The sequence below is a fragment of the Artemia franciscana genome, chromosome 2 (assembly GCF_032884065.1).
Source record: "Artemia franciscana chromosome 2, ASM3288406v1, whole genome shotgun sequence".
NCBI lineage: Eukaryota > Metazoa > Arthropoda > Branchiopoda > Anostraca > Artemiidae > Artemia > Artemia franciscana.
In genome coordinates, this window is record NC_088864.1 from 28,465,389 (window position 1) to 28,483,365 (window position 17,977).

At 35.5% G+C, this 17,977-nt stretch overlaps 1 protein-coding gene and 1 long non-coding RNA gene across 20 annotated transcripts in view; one reads left to right on the top strand and one right to left on the bottom strand.

Annotated features, from left to right (window-relative positions):
- The window catches only part of LOC136039633 (protocadherin Fat 2-like), a 264,014-nt gene extending 249,727 nt beyond the window's left edge, over positions 1-14,287 (top strand). For all 19 annotated transcript variants that reach the window (XM_065723534.1, XM_065723540.1, XM_065723553.1 and 16 more), the window contains 4 exons: positions 3,912-4,007; positions 11,690-11,776; positions 12,523-12,664; positions 14,013-14,287. In XM_065723534.1, the coding sequence (XP_065579606.1) occupies positions 3,912-4,007; positions 11,690-11,776; positions 12,523-12,664; positions 14,013-14,132 (445 nt within the window). In that variant the 3' untranslated portion in view covers positions 14,133-14,287. The remainder of the gene's footprint in view (positions 1-3,911; positions 4,008-11,689; positions 11,777-12,522; positions 12,665-14,012) is intronic.
- LOC136039761 (uncharacterized) overlaps positions 1-17,251 on the bottom strand; it is a 97,205-nt gene extending 79,954 nt beyond the window's left edge. Inside the window, exon 1 of the long non-coding RNA XR_010620549.1 lies at positions 17,159-17,251. This is a non-coding gene — a long non-coding RNA (uncharacterized LOC136039761). The remainder of the gene's footprint in view (positions 1-17,158) is intronic.
- Between the last annotated feature and the right edge of the window lie 726 nt (positions 17,252-17,977).

Here is a 17,977-nt window from a genome sequence, read left to right on the forward strand (position 1 = left end):
TGTAATTTTCTCGAGTTCATCATTTAATGACCTTAAATTTTCTTCACGTAGGTCAATAATCGGTACGTCTTCTCTTATTGTCGAAAATGATCTTGCTACTTTTGATGTCTCGAAGACGGTGAATAGGGGAAAATGATCAGACATATCACTGACGAAGACTGAAGCTGAGAGTGGAGATAAAGTCGAGAAAATATTGTCTATTACAGAATGAGTATTCTCCATAACTCTTGTCGGGATAGTAATTGACGGATAGAGGGTAGATCCAGACGTGAGCGTGAGGAGGTCTTTGGCGCTACTTGTAAGGGGATGGGCCAGGTTGATATTGAAATCGCCCATAAATACCACATCATGATTCTGTTTCTCCAGCATCTGGAGTGTTTCCGATAATATATCCATAAAAGAAGAAACAGAGCCTGATGGGGATCGGTAAATTTCTCCAATGATTACTTTTCTTCGTGAAGCAAGCTACATTTCAAGGAAAAGTGATTCAAATACACCCTCCACGTTCCGATTCATTTGGTTATTTTTATAAACTGGGTATTCACTCTTTGTGTAGATTGCCAATCCTTCTCGTCTCGTATCTTTTCTATGTATAAAATTCGATGTGTACCCAGGGATATCTAACAGGCTATCATTCTGTCTCGTCAAGAATGTTTTGCAAAGTCCAAGAACATCAGGCTTTACTTGCCGACACATAGTCATTACATCTGTCAGCGACGAACATAATCCTTGACAGTTCAGTTGGATTACACCGAGCTGAGATTTGGAGCATACTTGGGCCATATTTATTATTTGAGTATTTTGGAAAAAATTTCCAAATTCAAAAACGATTTTTCAAATTGTTCTTACATATTCTGGGCTATAGGCAAGGCATTGCATCCCGGGGACAAAGAGTGGAAACTCAAAACTTACCGGAGGAGTGCGGTCGTATCTTGAAGCGAAGTGAAGAGCCGTGAGAAAAGCGCACACCCGAACGAATTTCTTCCAAACTGCAATAGTAAACTAACGCACACAAACATGAATAACTACAAAACACAAAAAAAAGGAAAATGAGACATTTTTGGAAAACGCATCAATCACTTAGGCAAGCGGAAACAACTTATGGATCAATGACATTCTTGCCCGCTTCTGTTATTATAACCACAAAAAACTGAACTCTTTTAGAATCCGAATCAAGATCGTCAGGTTGTGCCGTTATCCTCAGTGTAAACGGATCAATGCACTCGTCTGAAAACCAATCAGAACTTCGCGACTTTTTTACATCCAACCACAGTCTTATTCCTCGTTGGACCACCCGCGTTTCTGCAACCTTTTCAGCTGCTGATTTCGAAGTTTTCAGCTTGTACTCGAGTGCTAGTAATTCTTTTCTTCTTTTACCTAGCTAATCTGTTAAGTCTGTTGACACACTGAAACCCGTCTTTTTCAGCTTTCCAAACTCCTTCATAATGGCTGAGCGGTCATTGTCATCAAGGCTAACAAAAATCGGACCAACAACTTTTTGTTTTTGTGTATTACGTCGCAGATTCGGAACGGCTGAAGATCGAGAGGGAGTCGTTTTTTAGAAATGCGATACATGGTACCCATACGTAGTTGGTCGGCATCTGTAATTCCTAGCTTAGACTGGAGGAATGTCACTACGGTATTTTGCAGGTTTTCAGTTCCTTGTGGAGCCTCAACACCGTGTATCAGAATGTTATTTCTTCTAGCTTACATTTCTGACCGTAGAGCAGTGGCCTTGACATGAATCAGCTCAGTCTTTAGCAGTTATTTTTCTCCTCTTAACACTTTATTCTCAGTCTGAAGTTTAGAAATTAGTTGTTGCAGCTCATCCATACGGTGGTCGAAGTGTTCTTTCGTCACTGACATATTGATACCAATTAATATCGCTCTGCCTTTTTAATCACGTTAAAAAGTCATATAGTGAAACTTACGCGCAAGGGCCCCTTTATGTACTAAAACCAATTATCACTTGGGGCCTGCATTCATCAAAATGCAGCTTCTCCAAATATCCTTTTAATCCTTTAGATATAGCGTCTTATATAGCTTAGATATGCTATACAGTAAGAGAGATATGTAAACAGGCAGTCAGACGCACAGGCACGGAGAGAGAGAGAGAGAGAGAGAGAGAGAGAGAGAGAGAGAGAGAGAGAGAGAGAGAGAAACACCTGAAAACACAAAGATTCAGACAAATAAACACACAAAGACAGACGGAGAGACAAGCAAACAGCCGCTCAGACACATAGGCGTAGAGAGAGATAAGAGACAAAAACACACATACACACACAGATTCATACACAAAACCAAACAGCCAAAGGCATACATGGAGACAAGCAACACCCAGTCAGACGCTTAAACACAAAGAGAGAGAGACACTAACATCTACAAACACCCGAAGTCCGACAGACAAACTTGCAAAGATAGACACGAGGACAAGCCAACACCCACTTAGACACATAGGTAGAGAGAGAAAAAAAATACTTACAAACACATAAAGTCAGACACATAAACACACAAAAAGAAACCTGAAAACACAGGATCAGACACATAGGCACAGAGAGAGTCAGACAAAACACACAGATTCATACATACCAACTGACAAAGACAGACTCGGAGACAAGTAAACACCCGCCCAGACACATAGGCACAGAGAGAAAGAGCCATGTAAACAGCCGCTCATGACATGCAGGTACAGAGGGAGAGAGAGAGAGAGAGAGAGAGAGAGAGAGAGAGAGAGAGAGAGAGAGAGAGAGAGAGAGAGAGAGAGAGAGAGAGAGAAGAGAGAGAGAGAGAGAGAGAGAGAGGGAGAGAGAAAGAGAGAGAGAGGGACAAAAAGATATACAAACACACACAGAGTCAAACACACAAGGGAGTGACATTAAAACTTAAAACGAACAGAAGTTATTCCATGTATCAAAGGATCTATCCCCTCCTCAACAGCCCGCTCTTTACGCTAATGTTTTTTATTGTTTTAAAAGTAGAGCTGTGAGAAAGAGTCAAATTCTAGCGTAAAGAGCGGGACACTGAGCACAACCCCTTTCATATGCGGAATAATTTCTTTTCAGTTTAAGTTTTAATATTGCACCTTACTTTCAGTTTAAAAAATTTATTTTTTAACTTAATACATCATTTTAAATTTGGAAATTCATTAAATCTAGGATTAACCACCAGAAGTTACGATCCTGACAAAATTTACCTAGTTTTGAGAAATGGATCAAAACATCCCAAAGCGCAAGTAGTCTTGATAGAAATTATAACGTCCAATTCGAAACATTAGAGAACCCTACTGTAAAGTTTTCAAACCTCTATTCACAAAAATGCAAAATCTTGCGCTTTTTCTGGGAAGAATGATCACAGAAGTGTGTTTATTTGTTTTTTGTTTTTTTCTGCAGGTAATCATATCAAACCAATAGTCCTAAAGAAACGATAGAAGGCTCATTCAAGCTCTGTTCTAACACACTTATGTAAAAGCTGAGAAGCTTTTTCCACAGCAAATAGAAGTTTTCTGTCATTTTGTGGCACAAAAAATAATTTTGCCCTAAAGAGGGGGAAAAAAGGTTTGATTATAAATTCTTATTTAGTCAACCAATTATAGATATTTTTTAGCTTCCCAGTTTCAGATGTAACGACGACATTTGGGGTAAGGCATTCTCTCCTAGAGATGCACGTAGTCTTTAAAAAATAAACAGTTGGTATAACACATTTTTTGAAGTTTCATTTAGCTATACTGATTTGAGGTAGGATAAAGTCATGTATGGTGATGTATAGTTGTGCATTATCGATTAAGAAGTAGTATCGGTGTACCTTTGTGTTTGTAAGGGTTAGGAAGTTTGCCTCTGATCTCCCTTCATTCCTCATTTTTTTGTGTTTTGTTTTGTGAGATTTTTCTCTTCAAGTAGTGCTTATTTTTCCAGCAAAAATGAACTCCGACGAAGCTCAAGTACAGATCATCTCCGTCTCCAATCAGAAGGTGAGAGTAGCACACATTCAGGAGAAACTACAATAGCTATGTAAGTTAAATCTGAAAAACAAATGAAAGAGTTTTCTTTAATAACTCAGCTTACGAACTTACAAGATTAAGTTCTTACTTGTAACTTTACTGTATCGTACAATATTAAATTTTTAATTCGTTTGCAGAAGAACATCCCTTATGAAAGTAGGCAAAAATGTAAATTGCATATTGACTATGCAAATCTATCACGCATTGTAACAATTATATACAAAAAATAATTTTATTCCAGGACAAGTAACGAGTAAATTCACAACTTAAAATGAGCAAAACTTAATACAAGATACAAAGAAAGGTCATGATATGATTTATGTCTGACCAAACAGAAATCACAGATAAAACTAAAGAGGATAGAAATCACAATGAACGTCAAGACAAACGTATAACGAACATAAATAAAGAAATGTGTTGAAAAGGAAGAAATCATTAATAAAATTAAATAACAAATAAGATTCTTATAATCAATAAATTGCTTCAGGTGTATGCATATCGACAGGAGAATTCCTGGAAGTTTGAAGAGCATTACCCTTACACTTTTATAAAGAAAAATTGTATAAATAATAGTTTTTGTTTTCTCTAAATGAACGATCATTTAGATCGTTCTAAATGAATGAATGAACGATAACCTTTCTGAAAGACTGGAAATGACATATTTTCTTATTTATATTGTTTATGTTTGTTTCGATTTTGGTTTTATTGTTGCTTTCGATTTACCTTAGTTTTAGGTTTCTTTTCCTCATTATAGTAACCTCCGCTTGATAATAAATTTACAAACGTATTGTCCAGTAAAATTATGAAAAAGATACTCTTCGAGATTCAAACTAGAATCGAGAATTTAAATTTCTGCAAAAATTTTCTGGATTGAAGAGTCATTTCCAGTTAATTTGAGCTGGAGAGACCGAAAATGACATCAGGACTTTAAAACTTCCTCACTTAGTGCCCTATTCCCAGCCAAATAGGGTTAGAGGGGAAGAAAAATCAGAATCAAAATTCAGGCCAGAAATTACATTAAAATTGCAACATATCATTACTCAGTGCCCTGTTTCCATCCTAGGGGGGGGGGGTCAGAAAGGGTAAAACTACTCTTTGTGCTATTATAATAATATGATACACAATAGAAAAAATATATAATTGAAAGGATGTTTCCAACTGATTCAAATCGGGAAAGACCAAAATAGACATCAGAATTGAAAATTCTATCACTCAGTATCCCATTTCCCTGTTTTTTTAATTAGCGGAGACCAGAGAATTGTGGACACATTTTCACCGGATTGCAAATAACTTTTTAGTAAGACTCATCTATGCAAATCTGATTCTACCAGGATGAACTTCATTGCATTGTCTTTATTTGATCTATCTATGACGAACTTGTACTTTCAACCAGATTTCCATGGAAAGTGATCAAATCAAAAACAGCAAATGTGTCCACGTATCTGGATTATTGGGATGTGATGAACACATGGTATGGGTAATTTGGACACTGATATCCATTATATCCCTGGGCTGCTCAAGTCAAAAATAGATGAGTATAAATCAGAAAAAAAAGAGAGGAAAAGAAAAGAGTTTGTTTTATATAAAAATGTTCCAAATGTATATAACAACTAGGTAAGCCGTAGCAACTTAAACAATATTTAGCTGTAGGTCTGACATGGTACTTTAAGCAATCGCAACTACTCGATGTCAAATTGGAACAACATACTTGAAAATGAGGTGTTCTGCTTATCGCATAGTTTCTCCAGCAAATGATTGAGACCTTATGTTCATTTTGATGCTTGCTTTATCGAATGTAAAAATCTGCTTTGTCCTCGTAAACTTCATGAAAGGCGCAAGTCTTTTCAAATAGATTGTCTCATATTTGTCTTCTTCTTGTGAAATGATCTTGCCAATTGAGCAAGTTGGGATTTTCCCTGTTTTTTCCTCTAAGACAACTACATAGTCACGAGTTTTCACATCTTTACAGTCAATGTCTCCCATAATATTTGTGCATATGGTTTCATCATCTGAGTCACTTAATGGAATTCTTCTTCATTTTATTCTGACTACTCTCTATGGTGTCAAAACTCAGGGTTTTTCTCCCACTTCTTCTTACTAATTTTTCCCTTGTTACTTCTCACTTAGCCTTTGGCGTTTGTTCGAGGAAGTCTTGCATCAGTTGATTTTTTAACATGTGTTTTTGTGGCTACAATGCTGTTGACTCTTTTGCGGTTGGTAATATTTTTCTGGAACTTGCTTTAGGGTGAGTAGAAATTTGTTCAAGAGGGATATTTGGACATACAGGCGTTTTTGCTAGTAATTCTAAAGATGCACTATAAAATGTGCTTGGTTTAGACAGATACTTGCTTTCAGGAGAATTAAAACAATCACTGTTGAAGGAATAAATCCAAAAACTCTAAAGCCAGACCTAATATTTAGTGGCGTGAAAACCCGTGGAAAATCAGTGCCAATCAGTTCTGCAATATTATCAATCATGATGAGCTGACCAGGATGATTAAGCATCCACGCTTCGGCAGCTCTATCGTAGTGAACTTTTAGCGGTCCAAAGACAGATCGATCCAGATCTTGAAGCTTATGATTTGTGTGTGGTGAGATAGTAACGATTCCAATTTCATTCGACTTAGTATGTTCTACCGATACCGGACTGATGTGGCTGACATTGTCTATTTGACCAATAAGACTTTTGAGGCAGAACTTTATAGTGTGTGCTTTTGAAATTTAACTGGAAATTCAGGAAAGGTTTCAGCAGCCATTCATCCGCTTACATAAGTAGCATCTTTCGTGCTAGTAGGGGCACCAAAGACTATGCGTTCTTTGAAGTGAGCACTCGGAAAGACCATAAAGGGCTACACCAGTAGCACTAACTGCACAACATACTGTTACAAGTTCACCCCTCTCAGCTGATGTCATTTGACCAACTTGCTTAGCACGTTTTGAAGCTAACACCTACTTGGAATTCTGCACAGTTGTAAACACAACATTCCATATAACATGAGCTTCAAATTTCTCCTTTACTAACACAGCTGAGTAATTGTCAAGAAATTCGTTCTCTGTTGTTTGATTGAATGGTATTCCCAAGCAACGCTTGTAACCTGAGAAGAAAGAATAGATACATCCGGATTTCTTTCCAGGAAGGAAGTTAACCTATTTGCACCGGAAATTCTATTAATTTTCCAGCAGTCCGGAATCTTTTTCCTGATCGTTTTTACAAACTGATAGGCCAGAATACAGCGTCGCTTTGGGCAGAGTCCATAGTGTTGCTTACTGGTTTTTTTAAGGTAATTAGTTAGACTGTTGTCTTAAAAAGACCTTAATATTTAAGCCGCTGGTTGACTTTCTTATATAAGCTCTTGCACTTGGAGCAGATTTTCCCATAAGTGAAGCTTCATAGACACCCTGTCTATATTACCCTGGTCCTTTGTCTCCATATTGCCCATTAATCAGTAGAATTAAAACATGTCCTCTCAATGGAGTGTCACTTAAAATTGTAAGTATCCAATTCCTGACCTAAGTAGTACTTTCATGAACTTCGCTTGAACACAATGTGAAACTGGATACTACTTTCCGATAATTTTAATCTATTGAAAACAAAAAAAATTACCTCACCTTTGAAAATTCCAAATTTATGCTCTCAGAAACAGATCTGTAATCCATGGACGAGAAGTCATTTACCACCTGTCTCTACCATTAACGCTACCTATTTTAGTTGAAAGGAACTTTAATCCAGAGTCACCTGGAGTGCATAGAAAGGGGGTGTCAATATTTCCGGAATGCCCATATTAAACCTATATTGTAGCATAAATGGGAGACAGTAACAACGGCAATCAAAGGGATAAAATTAACCTTGACTGGGCTGCCCACTTAATTGAACAATCTGTCTTGGCTTTTTTCTACAATTGGCCATGACTTTGACTTTTCCCACAACTATTCCCTTTTTTTAAATTCAAAAATCTAATCTATCTATATATATAAAATTAAGTTGTTTGTTTGTGTGTTGACTGACGTCATGTTTGTGTGTCGACTGAAGTCATGTTTGTCGACAGACGTCATTATAAGGATTGAGCATTGTGCCGTCATGAAGTTGTTTGTCGACTGACGTCATGTTTGACGACTGACGAAATTACAGACCGGGATACCGGGACACAGGGAATGTAAATGACGACCAGAACACTCAAAGAGAAATTACAGACTGGGACACCGGGACACAAATAATGGCCGGGACACAGGGAATATAAATGAAGACAGGGACACAACTACAACGGGGACGCCGGGGGCACAGGGGGGATATATAAATGACGACCGGGACACAGGGAATGTTCGATTAGCAATCATCATCAACAAAGCTCAAGGGCAATCATTAGAATAATGAGGTATAGATCTGAATACGGATTGTTTTTCCCATAGACAATTATATGTTGCATGTTCAATAGTCGGTAAACCTGACAATCTATTTATATGCACAGACGATGGGACAGCGAAGGATGTTGTATATACGCAAGTTTTACGTAGTTAAAAACATATATATATCTATCCGTATTCACAGGTGGGACACAGGGACACAACTACAATGACGCGTAACTAATATGGCACGCAACGACTTACACGCGCGGAGGGGGGCTTGGGGGGCGCAAAGCGCCACCACCAAGTAGGTTTTGGGGTGGCGCGGAGCGCCATCCCAACAGCTAGTGTATTATATTATTATAATACCACAAATGATATTTTTACCCCTTCTAACCTCGCTGGATTGGAATTTTTTAATCTTGATATCATTTTTGGTCTCCCAGGACCTGACTTAATAGGAAACGACCTTTCAATCCGCCAAATACTGCATAAGTTAAGCTTCTGATTTTCCATCCCCCCACCCTCCCTCCGAGCTTGCTTGCGTGGAAATTGTGTACAAAGCAGTGGAATCAAAATTCTACAGTTTTTAACTTGTTTTTACTATTTGATATCAAGAAGGCTTCACATTTCAAGACTCTAAAACCTTTATTTTTCAGGTTTTGAGAAATAAACCTTTCACATTTCTAGAAATTCATGTCTTTCTCAGTTTCAGATTTGTGAGAGTTTATCAATAAACTTTTCACATTTCAAGAAATTCCGTTTTTTCACATTGACAGAGCTCTGAGACTCTTAATTTAAAGAGGTCGGCAACTAAGTTATCACCATTTCATGAAATCCACATTCTTTTTAACTTTTCGATTTTTTTATATACTTTTAATTATCAGATTTCGACAGATGAACCATCCACATTCAAGAAATTTAACTTTTTTCCTATTGTAGGTTTTTAGGACTTCAGATTTTCAGAAATTGATAGCTAAACCTTTCACATTTCAAGAAATTCAAGTTTTTTCATAATTTTAAAAGCTTTTTGACTAAAAGCTTCCAGTTTATAGAATTTAAGCTTTTTTTAATTTCAGAGTTCTCGAGAAACAAAAGTCAGGGTGTGGGGTTGAAACATCTAATTGGCGTACGAGAATAACGTGGGAAGGGATAGGGGAAGCTCAAATCTTGTATTGGAAGTGGGACAGTGGCTAAAAATGTCACGTTTCAGATCCACCTGGAGGTTTTTGAGAATTTGGGGGTTTTTGCCTATAAGAATTTGGATTTAATGAAGTCGCAATAGCGCGGCAAATCAAAAGTCCTATGTTTAACAAAGTTGTCAAAATAGCATATTTCGATATTCTGGAATGCCATGGTTTACTATGTTGAAACTTTTAGAGTCATAGAGGAGTAAGTGAACCTAAAGTTTTAATTTGGGGATTCAGCAGGGAGGGTAAAATTACTTTCTCTTCTTTAATCCCCATAATCTTTTTTCTATAGGGTTCGATGAGACTTACAATCTATTCAAGTCTAAATAGAATGGTAAGTTAAATGACCTTACGTGTTGTCAGGTGATCAAAATAAAGTATTCTGGGAACGACTTAAGGGGCTGATTTGAATATTTTTAGGGAGTATTTGGGGGACAAGTGGACCTTAATGTTTGGCCGGGGTACAGGAAGAGAGAAAGAGCCTAAGCATTTGGTCCCCAATCTGTTTGGAATATATTGCACAGGGAGCTCCTGTTGGTCTCCAATCTGTTTGAAATTTATTGCACAAGGAGCCCCTGTTAAACGATATCTATTCCTGATTACGTAGTTGTATAGACCAAAGAAAAACATGCTCGCCCATTTTATCAAACAGCGTATCTGCATTATCTAGGGGACAACTTTTGGAATCAAGTTTTGAGTTACAGGGGTATTTGAGGGTCGAGTGTAATTGGAGCTATGTATCCTATGTATCCAGAGTGTAACGAAAGGAGCTATGTATCCAGGCTATTAAAACGGTTTGTCTGCAACATTCCTTGAATGAAAGATGGGGATGAGCTGAAACTTTGGCAGCGTTAGGTTATGTTACAAGGAGACTTCTTATTCTGTATTTTAAATGAGGAGAACGGAAGATATACAAATATAAGTGTTTCCAATCTGCTTTAATCCTTTCTCCAATTAGCAATCTCCAATCTGCATCAGTTCATAATGCCGAAATTGGGTCCAATTTCTTTTTTCTTTTTATCAGTCTCTGATAGGTTTGCAACTTTTAAGAAATATTCTGAAGTAGAGTTATATATATGGCAACTGAAACTGGACCATCAAATTTTCTCTGTATGATCAAATCCTATATGTCAAGTCCTTTGTTTCTACAGTTTTTCTTTGACAAGGTTTTTTGACAAGATGTATCAGAATATCAGTTTAATTTTATGTCAAAAGGGTAATGGAACTCTGAATTTTCTTTTTATTCAAATTTTTTTAAGTGAAATGAGATGCAATAGTTGTGTCTCTTTTGAGCTAGAAACTCTTAGCCAGATCTTTATTCTATCAGTAAATCTTGGAAATCTTGGCTTAAGAAACCTTTATGGTTTAGCTAAAAAGATTGACCAAATTACTTTTAGGCTCACATCAAATTTAAATTACTGCTTAATAGCTGTAAAACAACAAAATAAGGACAAACGGTAAAATTCAAAGCCGCTGAAAAATGTAAGAAAAGCACAAATATTTGAAAAAAGCTCCACTTTAGGTCAAGTAAAACAGCCAAAACAGGAAAAAGGATGGAGGAAAAGATAGGACAAAAATTACAAGAATTGAAACACGAAAACTATAGGAAGCAGCATATAGCTCTTAATAAGCACTATAGTTCCTAAACAATATAAACTATATTTTCTTGCAGTTTTCATTTTTCGTTGAGGTTGAATTTTTCTTTAAGTGTTTTGCGCTTTCGTATTTTCTTTCATTTTTCTTTCTTAATTGTTCTCTCTTGTAGTGAAAAGGCTGCATCTGACAGAATAGTGGCAGTTTAAAATGAGTCTGATATTCCTGTTATTTTGGTAACCATTCTTGTTATGCTGTAGTTTTTTTTTTCTGGGTCTAATATTGAGGCACTTAAGTATCTCATCCTGTGAGATACACTTCTAAGCTTTTTCTTATACTTTGGAGGGTAGCTGAAAGCCTTTATCAGGGGAAAACATTTATCAGGGGAAAACATACATATTTATCAGGGGTAAGGTTGCAAGCAGAAAAGTTGCACTTAAAAAAGAGTTCAGTTGACTCAAATTGAATGCTGTAATATTTACTCAAATACTACAAGAAACTCTTTTAATATACTTACGGTGGTTTTTGAAAATTAAATTGTTCAATCAATTTTATGTCTCTTTTGTAGAATGCCTAGAGTTGATGAGAAGAAATTCGGAGATTCGCAGATCTTTCAGTCAGAGCCAAAGAAGATCCCGAACTTTACACCGGATTTGTAAGTATTTATCCTTTCAAGTACTTTTTCAGTCTATATTGTCTGACTATTTGACTTTCTTAAGCCTTAACTATTTTATGCTTATTTTTTTTATTCATCCTTGCTGAATCCTAAGGTTTGCTTGCTGCCACAGTTAAAAATAAAATTTAAGCTTGAGATGTTCAAAACTTTGAAAATGAGAGTACAAAATTTTGCAAAATAATTCAATCCCTAGTATAATTTTCTATCATGCTTCTATCCAACCCGATAAATTAGCTATTATTCTTTGTAATATTGCAGAAGAAACATTGAAAATTAACAGCATAATCTTGTTTGACAAAGAAAAAGAAAATGGCCCCTTTTTATTTCAGCACACGAATTAAAGGTTTCCAAATAATAAAGAATTTTGATCTGTTGACTCTGTTTTGAAATTGATTTACAATTTAAATAGAAAGAGAGACCAAGGAAAAGTAATCAACGAAAAAACTGAAGACTTGAATAGCTACATTTAGGCAGAACTTTATGAAAACAAACTAACACTTAAAAACTGAATATCATACCAAATTCTGATGCATCTTTGCTGACCCCAACTTTTATGCAAATAAGGCCTACAAACGTTAGATTCATCTATTTCATTTTTCATATTTTCTTCAAATAATGCTACATAATGCCATCTGCACGTCAAAACAAGACTTAGATTCAAGCGATAAATGTGTTGTTTTATATCTTAATTTCTTGTTCAGCAAGATAATGTATTATATTTCCAGCATTGAATTCACGAACCCAAGCTTCGAGGACGACGACATTCAAAAATCAACCGAAACTTCCCCTGACACCCCAGCTATCGAGGTTACAGATCTAGACAACAGTGCTCCCCAAACTCCACGTCCAGTAAAAAGTGCGATTAAGGTAAGCTTCTTTAAGCTTTGAAGATTAAGAATGTGACCAAGATTCAACAGATTCCGTGTATATTTTAAATACCAAAGTCTTTACACTATCTTCTGACACACAATCGCCTAACCCAAAAAAAGAACCAACATATTTTTTAATGTTGTTTGTCTTTATTTTTTTTTTTAAATGTCTTCTATAGTAGAATACCACAATACTGGAGGAATAAGACGGTCGTAAAGAATATTTCAACAAGTTAGTTCAAATCCCAATAAAAACTTAAGCTAGAACTGTAAAATGAAGCTCCAACATTCAAAAATAGAAGCAATTTTTATTTTAATAGTTTCTATTAAGATTCAACAAGCGGGCTTTTGTTCCATTAATTATCCTGATAATTTCTTAAGTAGTTTCCGTGGAGACAAAGTTTAGAACAGTCTGCTGTTCAAAGACCATCTGGCATAGCTTGAATTGGGGAAATTATTTTCAAAAGACCATGTTTCAAAATCCGACCTAAAGAAATTGGCATGTATCTTTTACTTAGAAAGAAATCTAATTTTTTAAATACTTCAGTAGGATTTTTCCCAGAAGTTGCTATTAGTATCCCAAATCTGTTGGCTGTGCATTGAAATTGATTTTACAATTCAAATAGAAACAGAGACCGAAGAGAAGTAAAAAAAATTGAAAACTTTAGTAGTTATATTTATACAAAACTTTACGAAAGGACACTAACGCTTAACCACTGAATAAATGTAAAAAATAATGTGCAAATGACTTTCTATGTCATATTTCTCTTTATATAAGGTGTTTATATAAAGCTGAGCTGTGGGAGGTTGAGTTTGAGTTATTTGATTAGGAACTGGGAAGGAGAGGAGTCTGTGAGTCAAATTTTATCAGGGTTGAGTTTAGTTCATAATGATTGACGATGACGATCACATTGGATAATTCCTAATAAGAATTGGTTACATGTCAATCTAAGAAGACACCTATGGATCGGCCAAGCAGATTTTTATGAATAAAAAACAGATACCGAAAATGAGGAGATATAAAAATGATTATTTTGGATAGAGCTCAGCAGAAAAATTGGTCAGTTTTTTTTCTTGTTCTTCTTTGCTACTCAGTTGTAAAGTTTTGGTGCATATAAAGAAGTGGCATAAATCAATACCGTTTGCTTATGAAACACTTACGTAGCAATAATAAAAAAAAAATATTTAATATTTTGATATCAACGATATGCAGATATGCTGATATGTTCATATGCAGACATTTTAGAATATAAAGTAAATGTTGTGGATGTTCATGTTTGATTTTAGTACTTGTGCTTTTTTCCTGGTTGAGTCCTTATTTTGTATGATTCTTCTCTCTTTTTAAGAACTCAATGCTTGATGACGACGAAGGAAAAGAGAAGAAAGGTGGGGTTCGATTTGATGCCGAGCCAGAAGTTTTTGAAACAGACTTAGAAAGTTCTAAAATTCAGAATGACTTTTTATAATTTTGTTCGTTTTATATACTCGTCAGACTGCAAAATTCATGTGTGTTCCCTACTTCAAGTTAAGTGTCTCATAAATTGTGCTTTTAGTGTTTTTATACTTGTTATACTGGTACCTAAAGATATATTTTAATCTAATAAAGCAGTTCTCGGGGAAATGTGGACTATAAAATAACACGACTAACGTCAGCTTAAGAATATTTTCTTTCTTTTTTATCAAGTTCGTTCAGATGATACCCAAGTGCATAATCAATACTCGGCACTCGAAGAAGTATGTTGAATAAAAAAAAAAGTCCTTGGAAAAACGGGGGCTATAAAACGATACGAATAGCTTTATCTTGAATTAACGTTATAAGATTTATTTGTTTTCTTATGTTTTCTTTCTTTTTTTCATATTAAACAAAACGGAAAGATAAAATATTTCTCTCTGCTCTTACTAACACCATTATATTACTGCTAATACCATCTTATAAAGGTACGCTGAAATAGACAGAGGGTATTAAAAACTGTTTTGAGAGTCAACATGGTAGTGGTAACTAAGTAAAGAGCGATATTCGCCCATGCATTACTTCTTAAATAATTTCTTTGACCACACTACTTTTCCATTTACAAATTAAAAAAATGAAAATACAGAAAAATGGGTATATTTTGAAAATAAGAAAGTGGGTAAAAAACATTTTTTTTTCCATTGTCTTGTTTAAAATGTTATACAGTTTTTCTTAAATTTCCATTTGTTCAAATTTTATATGCTGTATTTCTCTTTTTCCGACTACTTAGTATGAAAGAGATGGTCACAGAAACTTTGTTTGATTTTTTTATCCGGCGACTAGATATTCTTTCGTCATTTTTCAATGGGCAAAAGCAATTGGAGGTAAACAGCCCACTTCCACCCCTTTCCAGGCCCTCTCCCACCATACTGGACAATGAAATTTCGAGAGAATAATTCTAAAGGAGTCGTCAAAAATTCTAGAAATGTGTCACCAGAGGGGGGCAAGACTCCCCACTGAACGGCAAGGGCTTAAAATTAAGAGCCCTTTCTTCGCCAACATATTTTAGTAGATATTATTGGCAGCTTGCATCTTGTTAGAACCAAAATGACACAAAAAAGTTCAATTTGTATTGTTGAAGGTATAAGTTTGGCCAATGATCTTTCTGTGCCCCTACCTCTACTATCACGATTATAGAAAAAAGGAAGTAGCACTGCAGTTTGTTTAAACCAGAATACTACAAGGAAGCTCAATATTACTTCAAAAACGAGCTAAGCCCTGAACCAGTAGATAAAAGACCTTAGTCCAGACTCGGTGCAAAAAGGTTCCAATTTTAAGCCGTATAAGGATTTCTTCTCAGCTGTCTCACGAAAAAAAAAGTATCGCGAATGACCAAGTAAGATATATTTGGAGTATTCTGGACCTTTTTTTCTAGACATCACTAAATGTATGTAATGGTTAACAATTTGGCTGATAATTGTGTCATGTTATCTTTACAAAAAGCCTTGTACTGTCTTGGTAGATAGAACATACCGCCAGGTACCTGATAGCATAGGCCTATATATTTCTTCGTAGGCGGTGCGTTGCGGGACTCTGAAATACAAAGGGGCTCATCGCGTGTGGGACTGTGAAGCTACTTATTGTAGTGTCGAAGTATAAAGTTAATGAGTACTCTTCATTCCTTCAGAGCTTAAATACATCAGACGAAATTATATAAAGCAAATCCATGCACCTAAATTTCTACCAGTAATCTTCCCATGCTAACTAAAACCCTTTCTTTAATATATATATATATATATATATATATATATATATATATATACTAGCTGTTGGGGTGGCGCTTCGCGCCACCCCAACACCTAGTTGGTGGGGGCGCTTCGCGCCCCCCCCCCCCAAGCCCCCCCGCGCGCGTAAGTCGTTACGCGCCATAATAGTTACGCGCCATTGTAGTTGTGTCCCTATGTCCCACCTGTGAATATAGATAGATATATATATATGGTTTTAACTACGTAAAACTTGCGAATATACAACATTCTTTGCTGTCCCATTGTCTTTGCATATAAATAGATTGTCAGGTTTACCGACTCTTGAACATGCAACATATAATGGTCCATGGGAAAACAATCTGTATTCAGATCTATACCTCATGATTCTAATGATTGCATAATAGTTACGCGCCATTGTAGTTGTGTCCCTATGTCCCACCTGTGAATATAGATAGATATATATATATGGTTTTAACTACGTAAAACTTGCGAATATACAACATTCTTTGCTGTCCCATTGTCTTTGCATATAAATAGATTGTCAGGTTTACCGACTCTTGAACATGCAACATATAATGGTCCATGGGAAAACAATCTGTATTCAGATCTATACCTCATGATTCTAATGATTGCCCTTGAGCTTTGTTGATGGTGATTGCTAATCGACCATTCCCTGTCCCGGTGTCCCGGTCGTCATTTACATCCCCCTGTTTCCCCCGGTGTCCCCGTTGTAGTTGTGTCCCTGTGTCCCGGTCGTCATTTATATTCCCTGTGTCCCGGTCGTCATTTGTATCCCGGTGTACCGGTCTGTATATACATTCGTTTTTTAGTTTTGTTTTTCTCCTTTATTTTTTTCCTTTTTTTTCTTTTTTAGTTTATTTAGATTTTTAGATTTTTTAGTTTTTAGTTTTTTTTGTAGTTTTTGCCTTTTTTTAGTTTTATCAGTTTTGACGTCACCTGATCCAGTTTTTTCAGGTGACGTCACCTGATCCACGATCCACAGATCCACAGACAACTTATTTTTATATATATAGATAGTTTTTTTTTTTTTACTTATGTCCTGGTCGTCATTTATACTCCCTGTGTCCCGGTGCTTTGTTGATTGCTAATCGAACATTCCTTTTGTCCTGGTCGCTTTCTCTTTGAGTGTCGTCATTTATTAGTTTTTTCCTTTTTTTTTAGTTTTTTATTGGTTTTTACCTTTATTTTAGCTTATTTTTCAGTTTTTTCCTTTTTTTTAGTTTTTTTTTATTTTTTATTTTTTTTAGTTTTTTACCTTTTTTTAGTTTTTTTAGTTTTTTTAGTTTTTTAGCTTTTTTACTTTTTTTATTAGTTTTTAGTTTTTTTTTGTAGTTTTTGCCTTTTTTTAGTTTTTTCAGTTTTTTTTTTTAGTTTTTTATTGGTTTTTACCTTTATAGTTTTTTTAGTTTTTTAGCTTTTTTATTTTTTTTATTAGTTTTTAGTTTTTTTGTAGTTTTTGCCTTTTTTTAGTTTTTTCAGTTTTGACGTCACCTAATCCAGTTTTTTCAGGTGACGTCACCTGACACATCCATCCACACATCCACAGACAGACAGACAACTTATTTTTATATATATAGATATATATATATATATAACATTCTGTAGGAACATCTGGAATATTGCACATGCTGAATTTCATTTCATAATTTCAATCAGGGTTGCACAACTTTTTAGGAGTTCAATTCCTGTTTCTGAAATTACACCAATTTTTTAGGCACTAGTATTTTTTTATGTATATTATATTGTTGCATATAACGTGACCAATTCTTTTTTTTTATTTTCGGTTTCTCTTGACAAGGGTCACTCTTTACTAACAGTTTGCTGCTATGAGCTGTTCGATCCAAGTCACTTCTAAATGGAAAAACAGCTACTACTCCCTCCTCTTTCAACCCTTGTTTTTTAAGATTAAAGTTTGATATTGATACAGCAATGCTTCAATTATCCCCGAAGTAAAAAAAACTCAAAATGACTAGTAGGAGGGAGGGGGTCTGGACAATAAAACATTAATTATAGGGTCATGACATCCAAGATTTTCAAGGTGAGTTCAATTGTTCAATTCAATTCGTCAACAATT